At 42.4% G+C, this 23087-nt stretch overlaps 2 protein-coding genes across 2 annotated transcripts; both read right to left on the bottom strand.

The window, feature by feature from the left end:
• Positions 1-654: 654 nt before the first annotated feature.
• Positions 655-2167, bottom strand: LOC119226220 (cold-inducible RNA-binding protein A-like). Its single transcript, XM_037483879.2, has one exon. It carries the CDS (start codon positions 1977-1979, stop codon positions 1404-1406), a length of 576 nt encoding a protein of 191 aa, XP_037339776.2. The 5' UTR covers positions 1980-2167; the 3' UTR covers positions 655-1403.
• A 17914-nt stretch (positions 2168-20081) lies between these two features.
• On the bottom strand, positions 20082-21541 carry LOC119226228 (cold-inducible RNA-binding protein A-like). Its single transcript, XM_037483907.2, has one exon. It carries the CDS (start codon positions 21398-21400, stop codon positions 20858-20860), a length of 543 nt encoding a protein of 180 aa, XP_037339804.2. The 5' UTR covers positions 21401-21541; the 3' UTR covers positions 20082-20857.
• Between the last annotated feature and the right edge of the window lie 1546 nt (positions 21542-23087).

Raw genomic sequence — 23087 nt, 5'->3', positions numbered from 1 at the left:
CTGAACAAACATTATTCCTTGGAGGAAAAACACAAGCTTACAAAAGGCACTTACCGAGTTGGTTACAAGTAGCTAATTTATGATTCTGGTTCTTTTAAGAGCTGTAAGATTGCTACCTAAAACAAAACCATATTTTAACCATTCCAAAACATACCAAGTCTAATATTGATTATATGTTCAATTCCACTTCAAAAACACTGACCTAAACGATGAGTGGAGGTTATGGCAGTTATTTGGAATCCCTCATTGTCACTAGAGGCACCAATTGTAGACAAAAATCAATGCAGATTGAAGATATTTTTAATATTGATTATTCTGAACTAATAACTCAGGACATTTTCCAGTCATCTTTAATGCAGTTTGACAAATTAAAGCATGCCTGTTTTTATTTACTTTTAATAGTTAGAGAAATAGCAACCCAGTGTCCATGTTCAAGAAGTTTTTTTTTTAATCAGACTAAACTATAAATGTCCCTCCAAAAGCTCCACAGCAGTCTGAATTTAATGAGATGGGCGTTATTTGGCTTAAAAAGTTAATATAAACTTCCACAGATCTTATTTTACATATTGGTTTTGAAAGAAACTGCTTATTAACCATCTTTACCTGTATTGACATTTGAAACATTTACTCCAGTACCAGATAAAACACGTGCAATTGAAGGAAAAGAGGTGGAATTTTTCTGTCCACAGTCTGTTTAATAGGCTCCATGAAGCCAAAAAGAAAATGTCATACAAAGACCACAATAGTACAAAACTTCCAGGGTGAAATAATACTTTGGGGAAACGAAGTTACATTTTTCTGTCACTTAAACAAGGTCAGTCCATTTCACAGCACATTTCAAACGCAGATGGTGAGCCTAGCACAAAAGAACCTGGACAGACTTCGGTATTCCAGTCCAAAAGGCATTCACTCTGGACAGCTGGACTAAGTTTTTTTTTAATAGTAAAAAGCAACTTAGTATAAAATTCACCAAAAGTCTTTCTGAGCAATTCGGATTTCTCACTTTAAAACCTGGCAAGAAGTAGGTCGGCCACTGAGAATAAGCAAAAGGGAAAACAAAAACTGACATTACAATAAAAAAGTGAAACAAAAATAACTACGGAATCAGGAAACCAAGTGTTTGATAAAGTCTTGAGCGATGGTAGTGGCCACGTGGAGAGCAGTCTTTAGGACATCGTTGGGCGACTTACAGTACTAATCAGATTACACAGAGCCCAATGAAGCAAAGTAAGAGTCCGGAACTGGAATTTGTAACGTGGGTTAGCTCATGGCTAGCAACACTCTGAGGCTACTACAACAGAACTACAAAAACTAAATTCAGCAATAAAACGTGGACATTTTTCTCGAGGAGCGCATCTTAGAAATAGAGCCAGCCAGGTGGTGATCTTGAATCGGGGTGAGGGTTACTCGTTAGCAGCGTAGCTGTCGTAGCTATCGCGGTAGGAATTGCCGCGGTCGTATCCGCCCTGGCCCCGGTTGTCGCGGTAGCTCGAGTATCCGCCGCCGCTGCCGCCTCCTCCTCCGCCGCTCCCGCCGCTACTCCTGTACTGGTTGCCGCCGGAGAACCTGCCTTCGGAACCGAAGCTTCGATCACCGTAGCTTCTGTCGCCGTAGCTGCGGTCTCCGCCGTATCCGCCGCCGCCTCTTCCACGCCCGCCAAATCCGCCTCCTCCGCGGCCTCCTCCTCCTCCTCCTCGTGGTCCACTGAAACCTCCCCTGGAGCGGCCTCCCTTTCCGGCTTCATCGACTCGAATTGACCGACCATCCAGGGTTTTACCGTTCATGCCATTTAGTGCGTCGAGGGCGTCTTCTGCGTTGTCGAATTTCACGAAGCCAAAACCGCGGGATTTGCCCGTCTCTTTGTCTCGGATCACATCTGCCTTTTCGATGGTTCCATATTTGCTGAAGGCCGCACTCAGAGAGTCCTCGTTGGTCTCAAAGCTCAGTCCTCCGACGAACAGTTTACCTTCGTCCGACATGTTGGCGCTTCAACGAACAGGAGTCCAAACGACGATGAGTGAGAACGTGGGTTGAATAAAGTCAAACGAGATGTTAGGAGAACCCGACCACTCGTTCACGAAGCAACGTCGTTGTGCGACAAAGCGGATGTCGTCGTCCTTCTTCGTCGCGTGCTCCTTTATCTCATTGTCTTCTTCTTCTTCTTTGATTTTACTGGCGGCTGACAAACGTTTTTCGGACGCACTACTGCCTCTACTGGAGTCTGGAATATAGATGCCATTTCAGACATGACACTCAAAGTGAGAAAATAAGTAATACCATAATTTAACTAACGAAAAATATAAAAACGAAAATATAATGTACAAACACATTTTATATATATATAAAATGTCTCTTATATATATATATATAAAATGTGTTTTATATTTTCGTTTTTATATTATATATATATATATATATATTATTGTCACTAGTTTGGTTGACCTTAAATATTCTAGTGGTTTCCAACATTCGCCACAGCATGGTTCGTGCACCTTTTGATAGTCCCTTTTATCTTTAACACTGTGTTTAGATCTCCACCAGTAGGTGGCAGAATACGCGTATTTAAACCACAGATATAATTTGATTTATTATTATTATTATTATTGATCTAGGTTATGACAGATGTATTTAACTCTGCTTATTTCATTTGATGTTTGGGGTTTATTTACTACCGTTGTTGTATTCATCTTATTATATTTATATCATGTGTTGTTTATTAAGCAATAAATATTACATTACATTACATGTCATTTAGCTGACGCTTTTATCCAAAGCGACTTACAATAAGTGCATTTCCACATAGAGATACAAACTCAGAAGAACAAGTAACAAGAAAGTACATTTTTCATCAAATAAGCAGTTACAAAACATGTTATAGAAAAGTGCCATTATAAGTACAATTTAAGTGCTATCATTTGTTAGTGGCAGATGCAGATCGGAGTGTGTGGGTTGGGATGTAGGGTTTCACCATGTCCCGGATGTAGACTGGTCCCGATCCATTCACAGCATGGTACGTCAGTACCAATGTTTTGAACTGGATGCGGGCAGCCACTGGTAACCAGTGAAGAGAACGGAGAAGCTGTGTGGTGTGGGAGTATTTCGGAAAGTTGAAGACCAGTCGAGCTGCTGCATTCTGGATGAGCTGCAGTGGTCGTATGGCGCCTGAATCAGTACCTGTGCCGCCTTCTAAGTGAGAAGCGTGTATCTACATGATTGTGTCGTCGCTGCGATGTTGGCAGCCAGGGAGAGTTGGGAGTCAAAAATAGGTCCAAGAGGTCAACTTACTGTATAATGGCCTATAATGGTGTACTTATAATGGCTCTTATCTATAATAAGTTGTAAATCTGCTTAGTTGATAAAATTGCACTGAAATCTTCCTCTTCTGGGTTTGTCTTGACTTGAATGTCATTCATACATTTTGACTCTAGAATATTTTACTTTTTTTCTCACAAGATGAGAACAACAAAGAAACAAATTCATACTCTTTTCTTCATTGCTACCGTGCTACCTTTCATGTGACCCTCAGAATTATCTTTGGAGCTGTGGACAGATGCACATTGTCAGGCTAGAATTGGGTTGAGACCATTGCAACAGACTTCCTGCTCTTTAGCATTGTGTTGAAAACACGAGCATGACACTGTTACAGAAAATGTATTTCCCGCCAAATATCACTAGTCTTCTGAAGCGTGTTTTAAGTTTTAAAACTGATAAACTGAGAGAGTAAACATGTCCCTCAAAATATTGATAAGATTGCAGTGTAGTGACACTGGAATGTCATTTAGTAGAAGAAAGAAATGTTTGGACAGGTTGTTTCCAGTGGCAGAGAGACACCTTTTACTTGAAATACAATATTATATTATCTCTATCATCACCAAAGTCAAAGGTCACAATTATCCGAAGGACACTGTGATGTTCTTGTTAAAGCTGCAACCAGGAGTCCCATGGTAACTCTGAAGATGGACAGAATCCGTCCACAGGACAACTAGTTACCGTGAACTCCGTGAATCTGGCCTTAATAGAACAGTGGCAAGAAAAAACCTGCTATAGTGACCCTTGATGCCTATTAAAGTAAGGTCACCTTGGTTGGTGTCAAGGTTGTTTTGACGCGTTACATTTTCCTTGAGACATCTCCAATTGTCTTTATAATAAATAACTAACATGAACACAATCAGTGACAAATTAAGGCTTTTTCAAAAAAGTAACAAATCTGACGGCAATAAAACTGAAGTAATCTTGTTTAGAAAACACAACATTAGATCTTCTGATCCATTGACCTCTTTGGCTTACACATTGAAATCAGGATTGAAGTGCGACAAATAATGATGTTTAAATACATGTATTCTGTCACTTGCTGGTGGAGATGTGAACACGTTTACTCTGCGTCTAATTTAACTCTGCACCTATTGTAAGTCACTTTGGAGAAAAGTGTCAGCTAAATGACATGCAATGTAATGAACGGCCTGGCAATCTTTGTGATTACATTTACCACTCATGAACGTTATGTCAGTCTGATTCTATAAAATTTTCCACCAACTTAAATAGGATTCATAGCAGTGTATTCCCCTTTGATCTCATGAAAACACGGGTTTTAAATATCACCAATACCACACCATTTCCCATCACCGCTTTATTGTACCATTATCCAAACCGACTTACAATAAGTGCATTTCAACCATAAATATTATATTATCTCTATCATCACCAAAGTCAAAGGTCACAATTATCCTAAGGACACTGTGATGTTCTTGATAAAGCTGCAACCAGGAGTCCCATGGTAACTCTGGAGGTGGACAGAACTATTTACCGTGAACTCCATGAATCTGGCCTTAATAGAACATCGGCCCGCCATCATTAAGCCTTGCATATTCAACGCGTCCCTTCACAGACTCGCGGTACTCTGTGCTACCGCCATAGGAAGTCAAATGTAAATATGTGTTCACAGTAAAATACCAAAACTCTCAACGAATGCTGCAACAAAAGTCTCAATGTTAGCCTCGTTGTTGAGACTTAAAAGAGCCCGACTGCTCCCCCCGGAAGTGCTTTAGGAGCCCCAGAGGGCAGGAGCGGGGGTCGAGTTCCATATTGATTAGGCAAATATTTATGTCATCATGAATTTCAGTTTCAATAGCACTTTCGTTGAAAACAGAACCAAAAAATAATCTAAGTTGAGCAAAAATTAACCTTACAAATAGTATTTTCTGAATAAACTCTGACATCTAGTGGTAGTCTGGTATTGGTAGTCTGATGGCAGCAGGTTGAACCCTCTGAATAGTGGCAACAAGAACAATCCCAGACGGTAATTGAAGATGGAGAGAGCTTTTTACATTGAAAGTAAATCAAACAGAAGAACTGTGCAGAGGAATTCCTCCCTGTCAAACAATTCTATTCAATTCATTTCATTGTGTAAAGCCCAAAATCATAAATTACACATTTGCCTCAGAGGGCTTTAGAGTCTGTACACATGTAGCATCCTCTGTTCCGAAAAGCACAAGAAAATCTCATCCAAAAAATGAAAAGGGAAGAAAAAGTAAGGAGAGCGTCAGAGAATTTGTCTTTGCTGAAATCTCCGAAATCGAGATCCATGCCGGCAGTGGACGTGTGCACGATCTGCTTCATGGTTTCTCCCGGCAGCTGTTGGTACCAGTACATCTGGAAGAACTGAGTCCCCTTGGTGTGGCTGCGGTTCATTGTTGCCCTAGAGCGTCGAGGTCTGGACGACCTTAAATGAGTTTTATGAAGTTACTGACAAGGTCGGTGAGGATGGGAGGAATCTGACCTTTCTTTGCAAACATTTGCACCTTAATGATAACTGTCGTGTTTTTATTCCTTATTTAAAAACTTTTTATTAAAAAAGCGCACTCAGTGTTCCGCTCCCTGTCCGGCTGCTTGCACGCATTGACTGGGTGGGCAAGGCTACCAGCTCTCACATGCAACAGACAGCCGTCACTCACAGAATCATCTCAGGGAGACATGTCCTCATGTGCAGGAACTGCTGCTGACCGTCCTCGGCTTGTTGATGAAAATTATGCCAGAAGTGACTAAATACTTCAGGTACAAAGTATTTATTATTTTACGCATTTTTTGGTCTCAAATGCTGTCCCCTCAATGCTAATGTTAACCCTGGTTGGATAAGGATTCAAAATTGGATATGAAGATTAAATCTCCTGCATTGCTTCAGTGTTAAAACTGATAAAATAATTGCTGTCTGTGGTTCTATATGGGCTTCGGCAATAATTTAGAAAAATAATAGCTTGCAGCAATATATGGAAAAAAAGAACGGAACTAGTTGGAACTGTGAACTTAGTTCAAATATTTTGAAGTTTGAACTATGAACTGAACTAGTTCATTTTAAAATGTGTGAACTGAACTTTGAACTAGTTCATGTAGAAAGTGAACTTTCCCAACATTGATAGAGGATGCTGGTAGTAAACATGACAATGGGTTCAAGGTGATTTTTTTGTAATTGACCTACTCACCGACAACAGAAAAGATGAGGGTGTTGGTGAAGTGCTGATAAATATTTTTTTTATCACAAGACGAGATCACAAGAGAAGAAACTAATTTATTCTCTTTTCTTCATTGCTACCAATAAATATGTCCCTCGATAAATAGATATGTTTGCAGTTTAGTGACACTGGAATGTAATTTAGTAGAATAAAGGAATGTTTGGACAGGTGGTCTCTTGAAATTAATGTCTTCTTTAGTTGTGCATTTGAGTAAGTTCCTCTATCATCACCGAAGTCAAAGGTCACATTTATCTTGCGGACACTGTGATGTCCTTGATAAAGCAGCATCCAGGAGTCCCATGGTAACTCTGGAGATGGACAGAATCTGTGCACGGGACAACTAGTAACCCTGTACTCCATAAATCTGGCCTTAATAGAAGAGTGGCAGGATTTAAGCTGCTATTGAACGAACCATAAGAAATCCTGTTAGGAGTTTTCCACCAGCCACGTGAGAGACACAGCAAACATGTGGAAGAAGGTGTTCTGGTCAGATAAGACCAAAACTGAACTGTTTGGCCTCAATGCAAAACGCTGTGTGGTGGACACCCAACACTGAGCACAACATGTCAACAGGGAAACATAGTGGTCCCAGCATCATTTCACATTCTATATTTCACCTATTTACAAGTATAAGAAAGAGATAAATATAACAAGTGCTAACGAAATCTTCTTGTAACACCAATTAGGAATTTGAGTCCATCTTAAAAAATGGTGGCAATTTATTTAGAGGACGTTCCAGCAGTACACAAACATCTGGGTAAAGCAGATGCCATCTCTGCAGCTCCTGGTCCTGAGCGCTTTGGTGGTGCCAAAGTGTGACACTGGTGTTAGTGAGTCCACCTCTTGTTGGTACATGCATTCAGCCTCACTCTTCCTTGAAATAGGAAGTGAATGTTTTACAATGGTTTTCCATGAAAATAAAATTTCTCTGTGCAATCAAGAAGTTTCCCTAAAATCGGACTTTGAGGTGGAACATTATCGTCTCTCGGTTACGTATGTAACCTTCGTCCCCTGAAGGGAACGAGACGCTGCGTAAAGACGCTGTGGGAACGCCCCTGCGTGACCGCGTCATGAAGCACGTGTGAAATTCAACCAATGGCGAGCTGGTACGTCATAGCGGGGACGCCGGACCAGGGCGCTACAAAGGGACCCGAAGGGCAGGACCATTCCTCTCTGAAAGGCCGAATCGAGTGCCACGGGCAGGCCGGGAGTATGGCAGAACGCTTTACACAGCGTCTCGTTCCCTTCAGGGAACGAAGGTTACATACGTAACCGAGAGACGTTCCCTATCAGGGAACTCGAGCTGTGTAAAGACGCTGTGGGAACATTTATACCCACTCACCATATGAGCGGGTGACCGTGGTGTGAAGTTTTCAAAAACGCACACCTGTGCTCAAGGCGAGGGTAAGGTCCCCGACAGGAGGGCTTCTGCAGCCGCCATACCCCAAGTAGAATGGGCCCGGACAGCCAAGATGCGGGCTGACCGGCCGATTCATAAGCAAGTGTCATGGCACTTGCTGCGGCTCTGTTATACGCCTGGTCCGACGTCAGGAACGGAGGACCGGGTGCAACAAAGGAAGAGAGATGCCCCAAAGGCAGACGGGAAGACCTGTGGAAACATAGCAGGACCTCCAGTACTGAACCCCCCGGGCAGTTAACTGGGTCCGCAGTTGTTTCTACAGCAGGTGGCACCATCTACGGCATACGCCCTCCTAGTGGCGGGGCTCTGGAGTAGGAGTTTTGGTCTCCACGAACTCAGTCGAGAAACCGGACCTTAAAGGGCGGGCCCCCTTAAGGGCCACGCCCATAGCTTCCAAAGCTCAGGGCGGGGGTGAACTATGGACCCCGACGCCTGAGACAGCAGGTCCGACCTGATGGGGATCTCCACCGGGGGGCCTGCAAGAAGCGATATTAGGTCCATACTCGGGCCGGCAAACCATACTCGGGCCGGCCAGAACGGGGCTACTAACAGTAGGCTGACTCCGTCCTGCCGGACCCTATCCAGAACCCTTGGGAGCAGAGCAACCGGGGGGAAAGCGTACAAGCGCATGCTTTTTGGCCATGCCTGTCCCAAAGCATCCAAGCCGAGAGGGGCGGGGTGCGTGAGGGAGAACCACAGAGGACAATGAGTTGTCTCTGCGGAGGTGAATAGTTCCACATCGGCGCGGCCGAAGTGACCCCAAAGGAACTCCACCATCTCCGGGTGGAGTCTCCAGTCCCCGGGCCTCGGCCCCTGCCTCGACAGGGTGTCTGCCCCTTGGTTCAATACGCCCGGGATAAAAGCCGCTCTTAACGAGCGGAGTTTTCCCACGGACCACAGGAGGATCTGGCGGGCTAGCTTGTTCAGCGGCCAAGAGCGCAGACCTCCCTGATGGTTGATATAAGAAACCACTGATGTGTTGTCTGTCTGGACAAGCACATCCTGGTCGGAAGTGTTGGAAGTGTTTCAGCGCCTGAAACACCGCCAACATCTCCAGCTGGTTTATGTGCCAGGACCGGATATGATGCTGCCACAGCCCCGAGGCTGAGAGACCACTCATGATCGCACCCCAGCCCGTGAGGGAAGCGTCTGTCGGGCCCTTGTGCTAGAAACCCAGGGTGCCTCCATATGACCAAGGCCCTCAGGCAGCGCCGAGTGACCTTGATCAGGCGGTGCTGGTCCCCCCTTGGGGAGAATCCCTTGGTCTTGAGCCACCACTGTAGTGGTCTCAAGTGTAAAAGGCCGCGGGGGATCACATTAGATTCCGCTGTCTCTGAAACTGTTTCACAGTGAGTGGCTGGCCTAGCCTAGCCTGCTGAACAGCAGAGAGGATCGAAATTACCCGAGCGGGAGACAGGTGTGCCCGCATCGTGGTCGGAACCCAAATTACGCCCAAGAAAGTGGTCCTACGTGCTGGGGACAGCACGCTTTTCCTGGTGTTGAGTCTCAGCCCGAGACGGTTGATATGGGCGAGCACAACATCACGGTGTTGGGTCGCCAGGCGCTCGGAGGGCGCTAAAATCAACCAGTCGTCCAAGTAGTTCAAAATACGGATGCCCTGGAGACGCAAAGGCACCAGAGCTGCATCCAAGCATTTTGTGAACTTACGGGGCGAGAGGGATAGGCCAAAAGGAAGGACCTTGTACTGGTAAGCTTTACCCCCAAAAGCGAACCTAAGGAACTTCCTGTGTCGGGGAAGGATGGGAATATGAAAATAAGCGTCCTGGAGATCCACCGTGACAAACCAGTCCTCGGACCTGATTTGTGCCGCGATCTGTTTGAGAGTGAGCATTTTGAAGCTCAGCTTCGCAACAACACGGTTCAAACGGCGGAGATCCAGAATCGGACGCAGACCCTCATCCTTCTTTGGAACGATGAAGTACCGGCTATAGTAGCCTGACTCTCTGTCTGGGGGGAGGACGCGCTCTACAGCTCCCTTCCGCAGCAGGGTCTGTACTTCTTGTTCCAACACCAGAGCCTGCTGGGGGTCTACCACCGTGGGTAGTACGCCCCGAAATCAAGGCGACCGCCACCTAAACTGGATGGCGTAGCCGACATCGATTGTGTGCAGGACCCATTGAGATACGTTGGGGAGGGCTCTCCACTCACCCAAAAAGTTTCTCAGGGGCTCCGACCCCTCGGGGCCGGTCTCTGGAAGTCCCGGGTCTACAGACACTGCGCCCTGTAACAGTGTACTGGCAGGGAAGCGCTGATGTAGTAGAGCCCTCGAGCGGCCCCGCGAACGTGGGTCGTCGGGGAACGAAAGAGTCGAGCGCCTCCGCCTGCCACCTCTCGGCGCGGAGTTTATCTGCCACAGCCCCAATGGCACCTCCGAAGAGGGTAGTGGGGGAGAGAGGGGCATCCAGGAGAAAGGACTTGTCCTTCTCCTGCAGTGCGGAGTGGCTCAGCCAAAGGTGCCGCTCCGTAGCCACCATGGCTGCCGTGGAGCGGCCGACGGACTTCGCCGTCTCTTTGGTGGCTCGTAACGCGAGGTCAGCCGTGTGCCTAAGCTCACTTACTGCCGAGCGTTAGCTCCGTCCCCTCGGCCACGTCGGCCAGCAGCTCTGCTTGATACGCTTGGATAAGCGCCATCGTGTGCAGGCAGCACGCCGCTTGCCCCGCCGCAGAGTAAGCCCTGCCCACTAGAACCGAGGTAGTCCTCGAAGGCTTGGTGGGCAATACCGGTGTCCTCAACGACACGGCCGCGGGGGAAACATGGCTCGCCAGGGCCCCCTCCGCGGCCGGCATCCTTCCGTAGCCATGTCGCCTAGCCTCAGCTAACGACGAGTACAATGCCGTACGCGGGTTGTACACGCAAGCAGACACTGGCCTACTCCAGGACACCGACACCTCAGTGTGGACGTCTGGGAAGAACGGCAGGCACTGGCGTGAAGGCACTCTGCGGGAAGGTAAAAACCGCTCCTGCAGTCTACCGGGGCCAGACGGCTGCCGCTCACTCGCCGGCCAGCTGATGTGTAATCTGTCAGCTGCTCGGGTGAGGACCCCCAGCAATTCTTTTGCGGCAGCGGGGGAATGAGTCGCCTGGGCGTCAGCCTCCGCTGCCTCTACGCTCTCCACGTCCAGCTCCTCGGAGCCGGAAAAGCCGCGGAGCGTGCCTCCGCCTCCGGAAACGAGCGCCAGGATCCCACGGTGAAGGGCCCGGAAAAGGCATCAGCTGTCCCGGAATCCTCCGTGAGATCCATTTGTGATCCCCAGGAAGGCAACCGGGGGGAGCACGCCTCGTCGAGCCGTCCTCATTGAAGAGAGCTCGGCGAGCGACGTGAGATTGATTCTTACGGTTTAATATAAAGAAACCAAAAGTCCCTTAATTAGAGGTATGTTTGGTTTTTTAATGAAATAAATAAAACAGGATGTGTACAACAATAGTTGCAAATGAACCCTAAAACAACATGAAATAAACAGCATTAAATACATTTGTAATAAAAGATCAATAACTTATTGTAACGGACTGTTAACATGTTCTGTGAGCGCTCACAAAGTTTCATGTCACTCATCCTAGAGCCACCTATGGGATGTGCTGTGGTGATGTTTGGGGGCGGGTTCAGTGACACAACGCGGGATCTTGTGTTCTTTAGTGACAGCAGTTTGTTTTTTGTTCTTTGTAGGCTACGGCGACAGGAGCCTGTTTTCCGTAATAACGTCTCAAGAAGAACACGCTGTCCAGAGCTTCATTAGCGAGAGTTGCTACAATATTTAAATATATGGATTAAATACAAATATTCTGCCACCTAGTGATGGAGATGTGAACAAGTTTACTCTGCGTCTCCTTAAAAGGACTCGGCTGTGCATTCACTAAAGCACTTATATGAGTAACTATATTATTAGCTCTATTATCACCTGTATAATCAACTACATTCTATCAAACAGCGAACGATGAGTATCGCTGTGTACATGGATGAATGAAAATACATTTGCGTGTAGTCAACGTGTAGTCTGCGTGTAACACATTCAGGACCAGGATTATTTATTTTTATCCATTAATTCACTTTTCTCCTCATGTTAAAATGGTAACCGCTGGCACTGCACACGGATTTATAGCATACAAACGTTCCATTGCGTTGATTCTTACTGAAAATTTGCGTACTTCCGGTTTAGCGGCTACGCTTCGTATTTTTGTTTTATGGGAAAAAACACAAAAGGGATTAACGGATTAAAAAGTTGTTAGTCTGTCTCGTTTTTTGCTTGTAAACAAAACACGAGAAAACGACTGCCGACTTTCGTTATTTCGTTTTTGATTAAAAACGAAAAAGGAGAAACCAGTGTTTTCGTTTTATGATTATTACGGTAAAAGGGAATATCAAAAGGTACACGGACCCCATATAATTGTCTGATTGTCAAACCCAATTCTCTCATTGCCATTGAATATATGTTATCTACACTGTAACGAATTGATGTAAATGTTTTGGTGGATTAAGAGTTATTCATAAGAACTGTAACATACAGTGAAATATTCATCCCTCTTATGTTATTTAACATTAATGCCACCATTTAACCACAACAACAGACTTCTGTGACCTAGCAGCATAATACATTTTGTCTGAATTATGCATCTCTACAGTTCAGTAAGTCAAAATCCATCCACATCATACAGTTTATTGTATAACTGTCTGCAATTACAATAGGATATTTTTGTTATTCAAACTGCCTTTGCCTACAAGTCATTTTGTGTGAAATGAAGTGATAGACTGTAGGTGACTTTGTACTGCTTGAGTTCATCCTCCTGAGCTCAGTCATGTGGAGATCAACCAAGAAACTGAGATCAAGTTACTTTTTTCGACAAAACATCTTCAGGAATTTGTTTTTTCTTAACTGCTAGAATCTAAGGTAATGTTTAATTTGGTTAAAGTGCTAGAGTTCATCTAGAACGGTTGGCTTGCGAACAGCATAGAACATAAAGGTAATTGGTTAATCACCAATTACAGTGATACACTAAAGAGACACAATACTTGTGTGATTACAGAATTTACAGCATAACCAAAATGAAGGTAGCCAACAGTGATATTGTTTGTGGATTATCCCTTTACACATACATGTTATTATGTGTGAGGCACATTTTTACTGTGTTGGTTTTACAGTCACTCGTCATCAGAGAATGAGGATACCAGCCAGACGCTGCAGTCATGTCCTTTTCCAAGGTGGTCTCTCTCATCATTGTTTTTATTCGTGGTCAGTTCATGCAGTTTAGATCAACTATACATATGTATGGTATGCATAGTAGGACTCGTTAACAAGCAAGCAAGTGGTGCCGTTTTCATTGTTTTGCTGTTGATACCATTTTCATTCAGTTCAGCGATTATGCTCATGAGTTCAGTTAAGCTTGTCATCAATGGTTTTAGGATTTTATTTGTATTCATCTAAACATGTAGTACATTCTGAGTTTTGTGATGTAGTACAAAATAAAATACAAATGTTTATTTTTTATGTATCAAGGGTACGTGTTGAACGGATATTATGATGTAATTAATTTTTGTTGTTGGGAATTAAATGCCAAAGAATGGCAGATTGTATTACCCTTTGTAAATAAAAGTAATTCTTGTATGTACCTTAAAAATTAACTCAAAACCCAGTTATCCTAGAATCACATACCACAACCTAGTATACGATAAATCCCAGTATCTATCTATCTATCTATAAATGGTAGCACTTAAATTGTACTTATAATGGCACTTTTCTATAACATGTTTGAAACTGCTTATTTGATGAAAATTGTACTTTCTTGTTACTTGTTCTTCAGAGTTTGTATCTCTATGTGGAAATGCAATTATTGTAAGTCGCTTTTGAAAAAAGCGTCAGCTAAATGACATGTAATGTAATGTAATCTATCTATCTATCTATCTATCTATCTATCTATCTATCTATCTATCTATCTATCTATCTATCTATCTATCTATCTATCTATCTATCTATCTATCTATCTATCTATCTATCTATCTATCTATCTATCTATCTATCTATCTATCTATCTATCTATCTATCTATCTATCTATCTATCTATCTATCTATCTATCTATCTATCTGCTGAAATGTATGAACCCTCCCTGCTACCTACTCTTTAGAGAATGGGGTGATGATCACGTTCGACAGGAGCATGATTCCATACCTCCCACATGCAAACAGCAGAGGACCCTGATGCTGATTTCTGGTGCAATACATCCTTGTGAATCTCTCATCATTTAAACATTCCCAAGGAGTCCATTGCTTCCTCCACTATCAATCGGTTTCCTATGTCAGCCCCTTCCCCTCTGCAGAGAGTATCAAGGGCATTGACATTAACACACCAGATGACCCTTGATGTGTTTAATCCAACTATAGCTTCTAATCGAAATATTTGAGGTGGTCTATAGAAATTCCCCCTAACCAAATCTTCCTCCCGTAACCACAATTCAACAACAAGATATTTGCTGCTCTCTCTTTATAAGAAATGCAGTGCCTCACAGCCCCTTCTCTATCCTTTTCATATCCTTGAATCACAAAATGTATTTTTGGGAAGCCATGGCACTTCAACAAATTGATTTTGAGTTTTTTTATTCTGAACCATAAAGAAATCTTTTCCATTATTTTCTATTTGACAACAATCTCTTGTCATATTTGCCATACACTACTTTGCAATTGGTATGACAATTTTTTCAATACTTTTAACAAGTTCTCTTAAAACAGCTAGCACAACATCCGTCTGTTGACTATACAATTAACACATCATTACTTGTTGATTTGACACAAAATGCATAGAGTAAACACAAATTTAAACTTTAATCATTTCCACACAAGCTCAAACAAGAACAAAACAATTGATTTTTATTTCCCAATTTACTAATGCTTTCACACTGTATGTCAGAACAGATAACATCATCAAAACCTAACTTATTGGCTACAGTCAAATTGAGCAACTGTTCATTTTGTGAATTGAAACACAAATATATCCCTTGTAATATATTCGATTGCTACTGAGGAACAGCTGATTGAAGTTATGCAAATTCAGGAATCTAGGAACCACACGTAGGTGTTGAGGTTCTTTCAATTGCAAGAGGACCTCTTTGGGCTGATCTTGTGTGGGAAAAGATCAATATAGAGCAAAGAAGAAGAAAGTAAGAAAGATGGCTGCAGGAGGGAGAGGAAGATAAGGCATGCCAATAGATTTTTCCCAAGATGCCTTGTCAGAAAAGATGTCAGGTGTGATGTGAGTTTGTATATTTACGTAGTATTTTCACATACAGTACTATAAATGGCAGCTATATTGCCTATCTTGCAGTGATTTTCCTGTTGCAAATAAAGTCTTTATTACAGCAAGTATGTTTCTGTCTTCTTTTTTTCAATACAGCAACTGTACATTCTATAAAGCTACTCTGAGATGGGTCATTCATTTTTTGTTCTGAATTTTGCAGTAAAAGAACAAAATGCTAAACCCAACAAAACAAAGATGTAGAGAGGCTTAAAGAAAACTGCATTACAAACACAATCTACGATCCATATACTGTGAGACCTGACACATGTATACAGGAATGCAGTTTCTGTAACTCCATCTGATGTTAGTGATTTTATGACATTGTGCTATGATTGACTAAATTTTCCTTTTGAAAGAGATGTGCGTCATGTATTTTTGTGTTTTGTGACAATTAGTGAGCATGAAATTAACCGTTTTGCCAATTTGTGTGTCGTGGATGGGTTTGTGCGTTAAGAATTTAGGAAACTTGTTAGAAGTATTGAAAACATTGTCATAGCGATCTTAAAGAACTGAAATAACTGAACAGCAATCCTAATATAAAGCAATCCTAATATCTAAAGACCTTGCTTCAGTCTTTACTATTGTTTCACCCTGCTTAGATCTCCCTTTTGCTTACATAAAAATCTCTCCCAATTTTCCAGCAATATATTTCCATCTCCCATCTGAGTCCATTCAGATTTTCAGTTGACTGCTGGGATGGATTTCCCAGACTCATGCTCCCTTCCACATCTTCCACACCCCTTTGTACCCTGCAACAATATGTCCATATTTCTGGCCTTCGGAGCACTTCATAGGTGGTGGGACATACGGTGTTGCAGTGCACCTTATATATTTGTCACTTTAACAGGGAACACTCTTGGAAAACCAGCAACACGGACAAACCATTAACGTGTTACATCACTGTGTCTCCCCCACTTCTTGCTTTCAGATGTTTAATTCCAATGACGTTGCCATCTTATATACTTGCTTTTTCTCCACTGGGATACCATGTATAACACATATGTCCTGTCATCTTTGCTTTATCAACCACCATGACAATTATTTTGTCAACTTTATCCTTCAACCCGCAACTCAGAGGCCCCGTCCAATTATCTTTAATTTAATTTCCCATTGAATAACTTTGAAACCCTGTGAAGGCAAATTTCCATTGAGACTTATTTTCCTGTTTGTATTGTCGGACCTCTTAGTGTTTAAACAATACAATCTCTATTGCCTTGAGATAAGAATTGAAAGGTTTCAGGACTCTGAATTTAAAACTTGATGAATAAAAGTCAGACATGGGCGGGGGGCTCCTCTCGAGTTGATTAGCACATCTGTGTTGGTTGATCTGCTCATCTTTGACTACAGGAAGGAGATGAATGGGGGAGCAGATGTTTGACTATTCCATTGTTAACCAGATGTCTTAGTGTCGACTGACCCGACACCTACTGGGCTCCTGCTCTTCATAAGCTAAACAGATGCAGTCGGCTCATCCTCCCACAGACTGCATGGCACTCTGTAAATGAGACTCTGTGATGTCTTTCCTTAGGTTTCTTTGCTTCATTGGTCTTTCTCTGTTATATTGGGAAGGTTTTGTTTTACCACCACAGCCCTCATTGTGAACAATGCTCCTCATCAGCCCCTCACTTCCAAATATCCGCCAGAAACACGACCGTGCTTTCTTCTTTGTTTCTTTTTCCGTACTTCAATCCAGACATTGAAATCCATATCCTAATTTTATCCATCTCATTTATCCCACTATTTGCTAAAGCATATATATATATATGCGCACAGGTAAAGAAATAACAGAGTAGAATACATATACAAATATAACAATGCACAATTCATACATAAAGATGGAAGAGTATTACATTCAATAAACTAATAGTACAAACAGCTAACCAAACCAACCAACAAATCATACATATTGGTTTTAACCATTTTATTTACATGTTTCTTGTACACAGTGTTGATGTTGGTCTTCCAGTTAAGTCTGTGATCTATTGAGACACCCAGAAACTTGTACTCCTTCCCCGTGTCCACACCCTGCCCCAAAACTCCTGTGGGTGAGCACCACCTCTCCAATCCCTCCACTCCACAAAGAATGACACTACGCCCTGTACTCACCCTCCCTTCCATCCCAAATACACCCGACCACTGCAGAACCACCAGAGAACTTCTGCAGATGTAAATAAGTTGTACTGGAAGTCAGTCAAGTCCTTGTTTTCTACCCAGCACAGTTTGTGGTGCCGCTTTAGCAGCAGCTAGTTTCAGTAAGAAAGGATCCGTCCAACGTCCATGTCGCTGACCTCAGAGAAGCAGGACCGGGCCTGATTAAGAGCTTTTTCAATTGCTTTGAAGCGTTGTTCAATAGTGAAACCACACTTTCAAACTCGTCATAAAGTCTGCATTACCAAGATTCATTTTGGCCAAACAGTGTCTCAAACGTGTCTTGTTCCACCGATTGACATCACTGTTGAGCGGTGCAGATTTGGCTGCAGCCTCTCAAAGTGAGACCCTGTTCACAACATTTACTGTATTTCATTACCGCTCTTGGTCTTCTTTGTCCTCCACACACTCTCCCTAGTACCACTCCTCTTCTGTGATCCATAGTTCAAAACAAAATCAGTTCCAAGCCATCACATTCTACTAGCTTGGACTGATAATTCTTTGACTTTCTCCTAAGATTTTCTATATTTCAAAATTATTACTACAGAAATGTTTGAAATTTGTAATCTTTCTGATTTGAATGTGCTTTTAGCCGTTTTGAAAGCAGTGTGTTAGCATATGAGAAAAATATCCTGTAAATGTATTTTTTTCCAATTTGTGGAGTATGAGTGTTTGTGGATTTAGAAAGATGTGGTGATTGAAGGCATTTTGACTGAACGCAATTATTCAGTTAAGTCCGTATACATTTGTGTGTCGCTGAATGCGTGAGTTTTGAAAATGTGGTTTGAGTATTAAACAATGCTTGTTAGCAAATTACTGTTAAAAAAACACTGTAATCTCAAACAATGAAGGCATATGGGAGGGATCGGAAATCCCAACAACTGAGACACCAGTAACATATGAAAATAATCATATAATCTCTGTACCTCAAATGACACCCTACCTTGATTAAAACACTAGCAAACCGTAGCACTAACAAATGGTAGCACTAAAATTGGACATATAATGGCACTTTTCTATAACATGTTTTGAAACTGCTTATTTGATGAAAATGTACTTTCTTGTTACTTGTTCTTCTGAGTTTGAAAATCTATGTGGAAATGCACTTTTTGTAAGTCGCTTTGGATAAAAGGGTCAGCTAAATGACATGTAATGCACTTTCAGCTTTCAACTCAGGGGACGAGGATCTATAAAAAGCTAACAGAGACCTGTTTTAAAGGGTTTTTGTGGAATTGTAATTGTAGAGAAATGCTGTTCCGAAAACGGCAATGAATAAAAAAATTTCTTTCCATATTTTTTTTATACATTCTTCTTTTTTAGGTTACACTTGGCATGCAGTTCAGTTTCACTTAAGACGATCATTTTATGCAGTCCAGGGGTGCTTCTTCCATCCATTATTTCAGAGAGTTCATAGATTTCTTAGGTTCAATCAGAAAGACTTTTGCCCTGCAGATTTGCTTGCATTCTGATGGTGGCTCCACATGAAGGTGGTTAGATCTGATGGTGGTTGCTTTCACCTGGCTTACTATGAACGTATTGCATATCTTTTACATTGTTCATTCTGTGCACATGGCATATTTTGCCTCTATAAGTTTTTTTTACTGTGATGATGTGAGGGTTCTGGGACAGACGATATCTAATGTGTACAAATTCTCAAGTTAAATTTGTAATTTTTGATTTTGGGCTATACAAAATTAAATGAATTAATTAGAACCAATACTTTGAATAGTACATTTTGTTAACTGTATGATTATATGCATTTGAATCATCCAAAAATTACCATATTCATATTCTTGACCCCGGTGGAAAACGTCAACGGGGATGCCTTGTGACCTTATTCTAAATACTTGGAGAGCTTATACTGAATAAGACATGAGATAAAGTTCATATGTGATTCACAAACCACTTACCGTAATAATAATTTCAAGTTGTCATAAATCATCTAAAAAATAATAAGTCACCAGGAAGGGATGGAATCACCTCTACACTTTTCGCTGTTGCTACCACCATTATTTTAAAAATTATTTTCAGAGAGCATTCCAAGATCAACACTACTTAACTGTTCTACACAAGATGTCCATGGTCTTCCATGGATTTTCTCAATAATGATTAAAAAAGGTTTGCTATAATACCTGGCAAAAGATTTGTTCTAAAGTATTCTAAAACCAATTAGATGGAAATTAATCTGGGTTTATGAGATTAGTCAACTTTAAATATTCGGAACCAATCACCGAGGAGTTTTCTACTTGCTACTGCAGTCACTTGATTTTGCATTGTCTTGTAATTTAGAGAAATAGCCGTGTGAAATGAAGTGGACAACTGGGAGATTGTACTTTAACACTTATATCCTTGCAAAAACGGCATGTCTTGAAGGTTTGACTTCTCCACTTTAATTTAGGTGTTCATTAATAAGACCATTTTTTAAAAAAAAACTCAATGTTGAACTACACAATACTTGACGTGCTTTATAGAAAAAAAAGCATGTTTATTTTATTTACTTCATCCAAGTAATGGTCAAGGATATTCAAGGGCCAAAAGTGTGGCCAGTACTCTAAAAATTAGATTAGCATGATACTTTATAGACTACCTTTTGATGTCTCAAACTGATTCAAAAGATGTTTTTTAATTACTCAGTTTAAAAATTATAGATGTGGAATTGGTGTATAAGGATTTTTATTTTTCTTAAAGCAAAGGAGAATACATCAATTTTTCACAATCTGTTTAATAGGCTCCATGAAGCCAAACTGACAAAGGGGAAAAAATGATCATAGAAAGAACATAGTACAAAACTGTTCCAGGTTGAGAGATTACATCGGGAAAACAAAATTACATTTTTCGGTCACTTAAGCAAGATTAGTCCATTTTACAGATTTAAAACGCAGATGGTAAGAAAAGCACAAAAGAGAACATGGACAGACTTCGATTTTGTATTTCAGTCCGAAAGGAATTCACTCTGGACCGCTGGACTAAGTTTAGTAAAAAAAAAAAATCCACCAAGTCTCTCAGTGATTAACTCAGTGCCTCTTGCCTCACTTTAAAGCCCGCCAGGAAGTAAGCCACGGAGAGGGAATAAGCAATGGAAAAAAACAAGCCCATAGGATATTTCAAATTAAAAAACAAAACTCAGGAATCAAAATCAGGAAACGTGCTTGACAAAGTCTTGCGCGATGGTAGCGGCCACGTGGAGAGCAGTCTTTCGGTCCTCGTTTGAAGACTTACAGTACTAATCAGATTACACAGATGCCTTTTAGTTAACAGACTTTGAGGAATAAAGAAGCCAAATCAAGCAAAGTAAGAGTCCGGAACTGGAATTTGTAACGTGGGTTGGTTAGCTCATGGCTAGCAACATTTTATAAGACGCTTGAGCTACTAACAGAACTACAAAAACTAAATTCAGCAATAACACGTGGACATTTTTTCTCGAGGAGCGCATCTTAGAAATGGAGCCAGCCAGGTGGTGATCTTGAATCGGGGTGAGGGTTACTCGTTAGCGCTGTAGCTGTCGTAGCTATCGCGGTAGGAATTGCCGCGGTCGTATCCGCCCTGGCCCCGGTTGTCGCGGTAGCTCGAGTATCCACCGCCGCTGCCGCCGCCGCCGCCTCCGCTGCCGCCGCTACTCCTGTACTGGTTGCCGCCGGAGAACCTGCCTTCGGAACCGTAGCTTCTGTCGCCGTAGCTTCTGTCGCCGTAGCTGCGGTCTCCGCCGCCTCTTCCACGCCCGCCAAATCCTCCGCCGCCTCGTGGTCCACCGAAGCCTCCCCTGGCGCGGCCGCTCTTTCCGGCTTCATCGACACGAATTGATCGGCCATCCAGGGTTTTGCCGTCCATGCCGCGTTGTGCTTCGGCGGCATCATCTGCGCTGTCGAATTTCACGAAGCCAAAACCGCGGGATTTGCCCGTCTCTTTGTCTCGGATCACATCTACTTTTTCGATGGTTCCATATTTGCCGAAGGCCTCAGCCAGAGAGTCCTCTTCGGTCTCGTAGCTCAGCCCTCCGATGAACAGTTTACCTTCGTCAGACATGTTGTAGCTTCAACGAACAGGAGTCCAAACGACGATGAGTGAGAATTCGAATCGAATAAAGACAAACGTGCTCTTTTGTAGAACCCGACTACTCGTTCACGAAGCAACGTGGTTCTGATGCGACGGCGGATATAACTGACGTAGGTCTATCGTGGCGGAAATGACGCAGGAGTTCGTTGGCGGGTAGCGGACAATAATTGACGCACTACCGCCACCACCTGGTATGGAGTGCGAAGCAGAATCAGAGGACCCGGGCTCTGTTGATGAGCCCGACTGGCGACGGGAAGAAACTGTTAGTGTGGAGGGAGGTCTTAGTCCTGATGGACCTCAGCTTCCTGCTGGATGGAAGGGGCACGAACAATATGTCCGTGGTGAGAGGTGTCAGCCACAATCTTACTAGCCCACCTCAGAGTCCTGGAAGCGAAATACTTGTTTATAGTATAAATAAAAACTAATATGAACAAACAACAAACAGTCGTCTTCGGTTTCTTCTTCATCCTTTGATTCAACTTCTGTTTAATGTTGCTTGTAGTTTCTGATTCGCTGAAATTGTTTGTAGCAGTGGTGGGCTGTTTTTTAGGCCTCTTTAGCAGCTCAATTTGCAGTTTCAATCCATTTGACTGGAGTATGTGCAAGTACCCATGGGGTCCCATCATTTTGTACAGTATTTGTTGAATTTCAATAAGGATATTGGGTCTACTGTCAGAATAGCTTTTCTCCTAACTTGCTAATGGTCAACGAGTCTGAACAAATTATTCAATGGTTTTGTGTCCTGTATTTGCAGAGATGTATTGCCATCAAATTGCCTGTGTAGGTGTATTCCCTCAGTGATCTCCCTTCCTATTTTGGTATTAAAATCTGGGACAATACATGCTACTACTACCTTGTTCACAAGACTCTGATGAGTCTGTGTCCACCAGAGTCAATGTGTGCGTATTGGATGCAAATTTGAATGACATTCCCTCTCTCCTGTTTTTTCTGTTTTAGCAATTTAAAGTCTACTGTGGCATCAGGAACAGGGGTTGTTGCTCTATGTTGATAATCTGAAAACGGTCAGTGGCTCTTTCTCAATATGTGATCTTGTGTGGACTTTTGTTCTCGTGGACTCGTGAAACATGATCAGTCGCAGCCCAAGTACTGTTCCAATTCTAAAGTCCGTATCTGGCCGCGAACGGTCATAATACCCGGATGTGACTCGCCTCGCCCATTTTACCGGGCATGCTGTTTTAGCAATGCAAAGTCTGTTGCATCAGTAACGGGGATGTTGCTCTATGTTATGTTATTTTGCTCTATATGCTACCGTCCATCCAAAGCCTCCTGTCTCCTTCTCCCTTTCCTACCATTCCGTTTCCTGTTTTGGATGATCTTTACTGTAACCCTCTAAATTAACCCACTAACTCAATATTAACTGCATTTTTCTTAGTTCAAGTGGCCTATCTAGCTTTTTCAGAGATGTGCTTGCTGCTGATCCATAACCCACATAAATAAAATTATCTAAAATGGATCTAATTCACTGTAAATGAATTATAAATAAGTGATGCACCTCATCAATTGTTTTAATATGCACAGCATGTACCTAAAACCACATACCTAAAATTGTCAAATGTTCTCTTTCCAGTTCATGATTATAAAGTCTTAGTTTAACTGTACCATATTGTATCCTTTGTGAGAAAACTGTTTTTTTTAT

The sequence above is a fragment of the Pungitius pungitius genome, chromosome 4, assembly GCF_949316345.1.
Source record: "Pungitius pungitius chromosome 4, fPunPun2.1, whole genome shotgun sequence".
Classification (NCBI taxonomy): Eukaryota; Metazoa; Chordata; class Actinopteri; order Perciformes; family Gasterosteidae; genus Pungitius; species Pungitius pungitius.
Note: the sequence above shows the minus strand (reverse complement) of the source record. Positions and strands in the feature narration are given on the sequence as shown.

What these genes read in the sequence shown, in the direction of transcription:
- LOC119226220 (XM_037483879.2), bottom strand. Translation starts at nt 1,979, where the DNA reads ATGTCGGACGAAGGTAAACTGTTCGTCGGAGGACTGAGCTTTGAGACC.
- LOC119226228 (XM_037483907.2), bottom strand. Translation starts at nt 21,400, where the DNA reads ATGTCTGACGAAGGTAAACTGTTCATCGGAGGGCTGAGCTACGAGACC.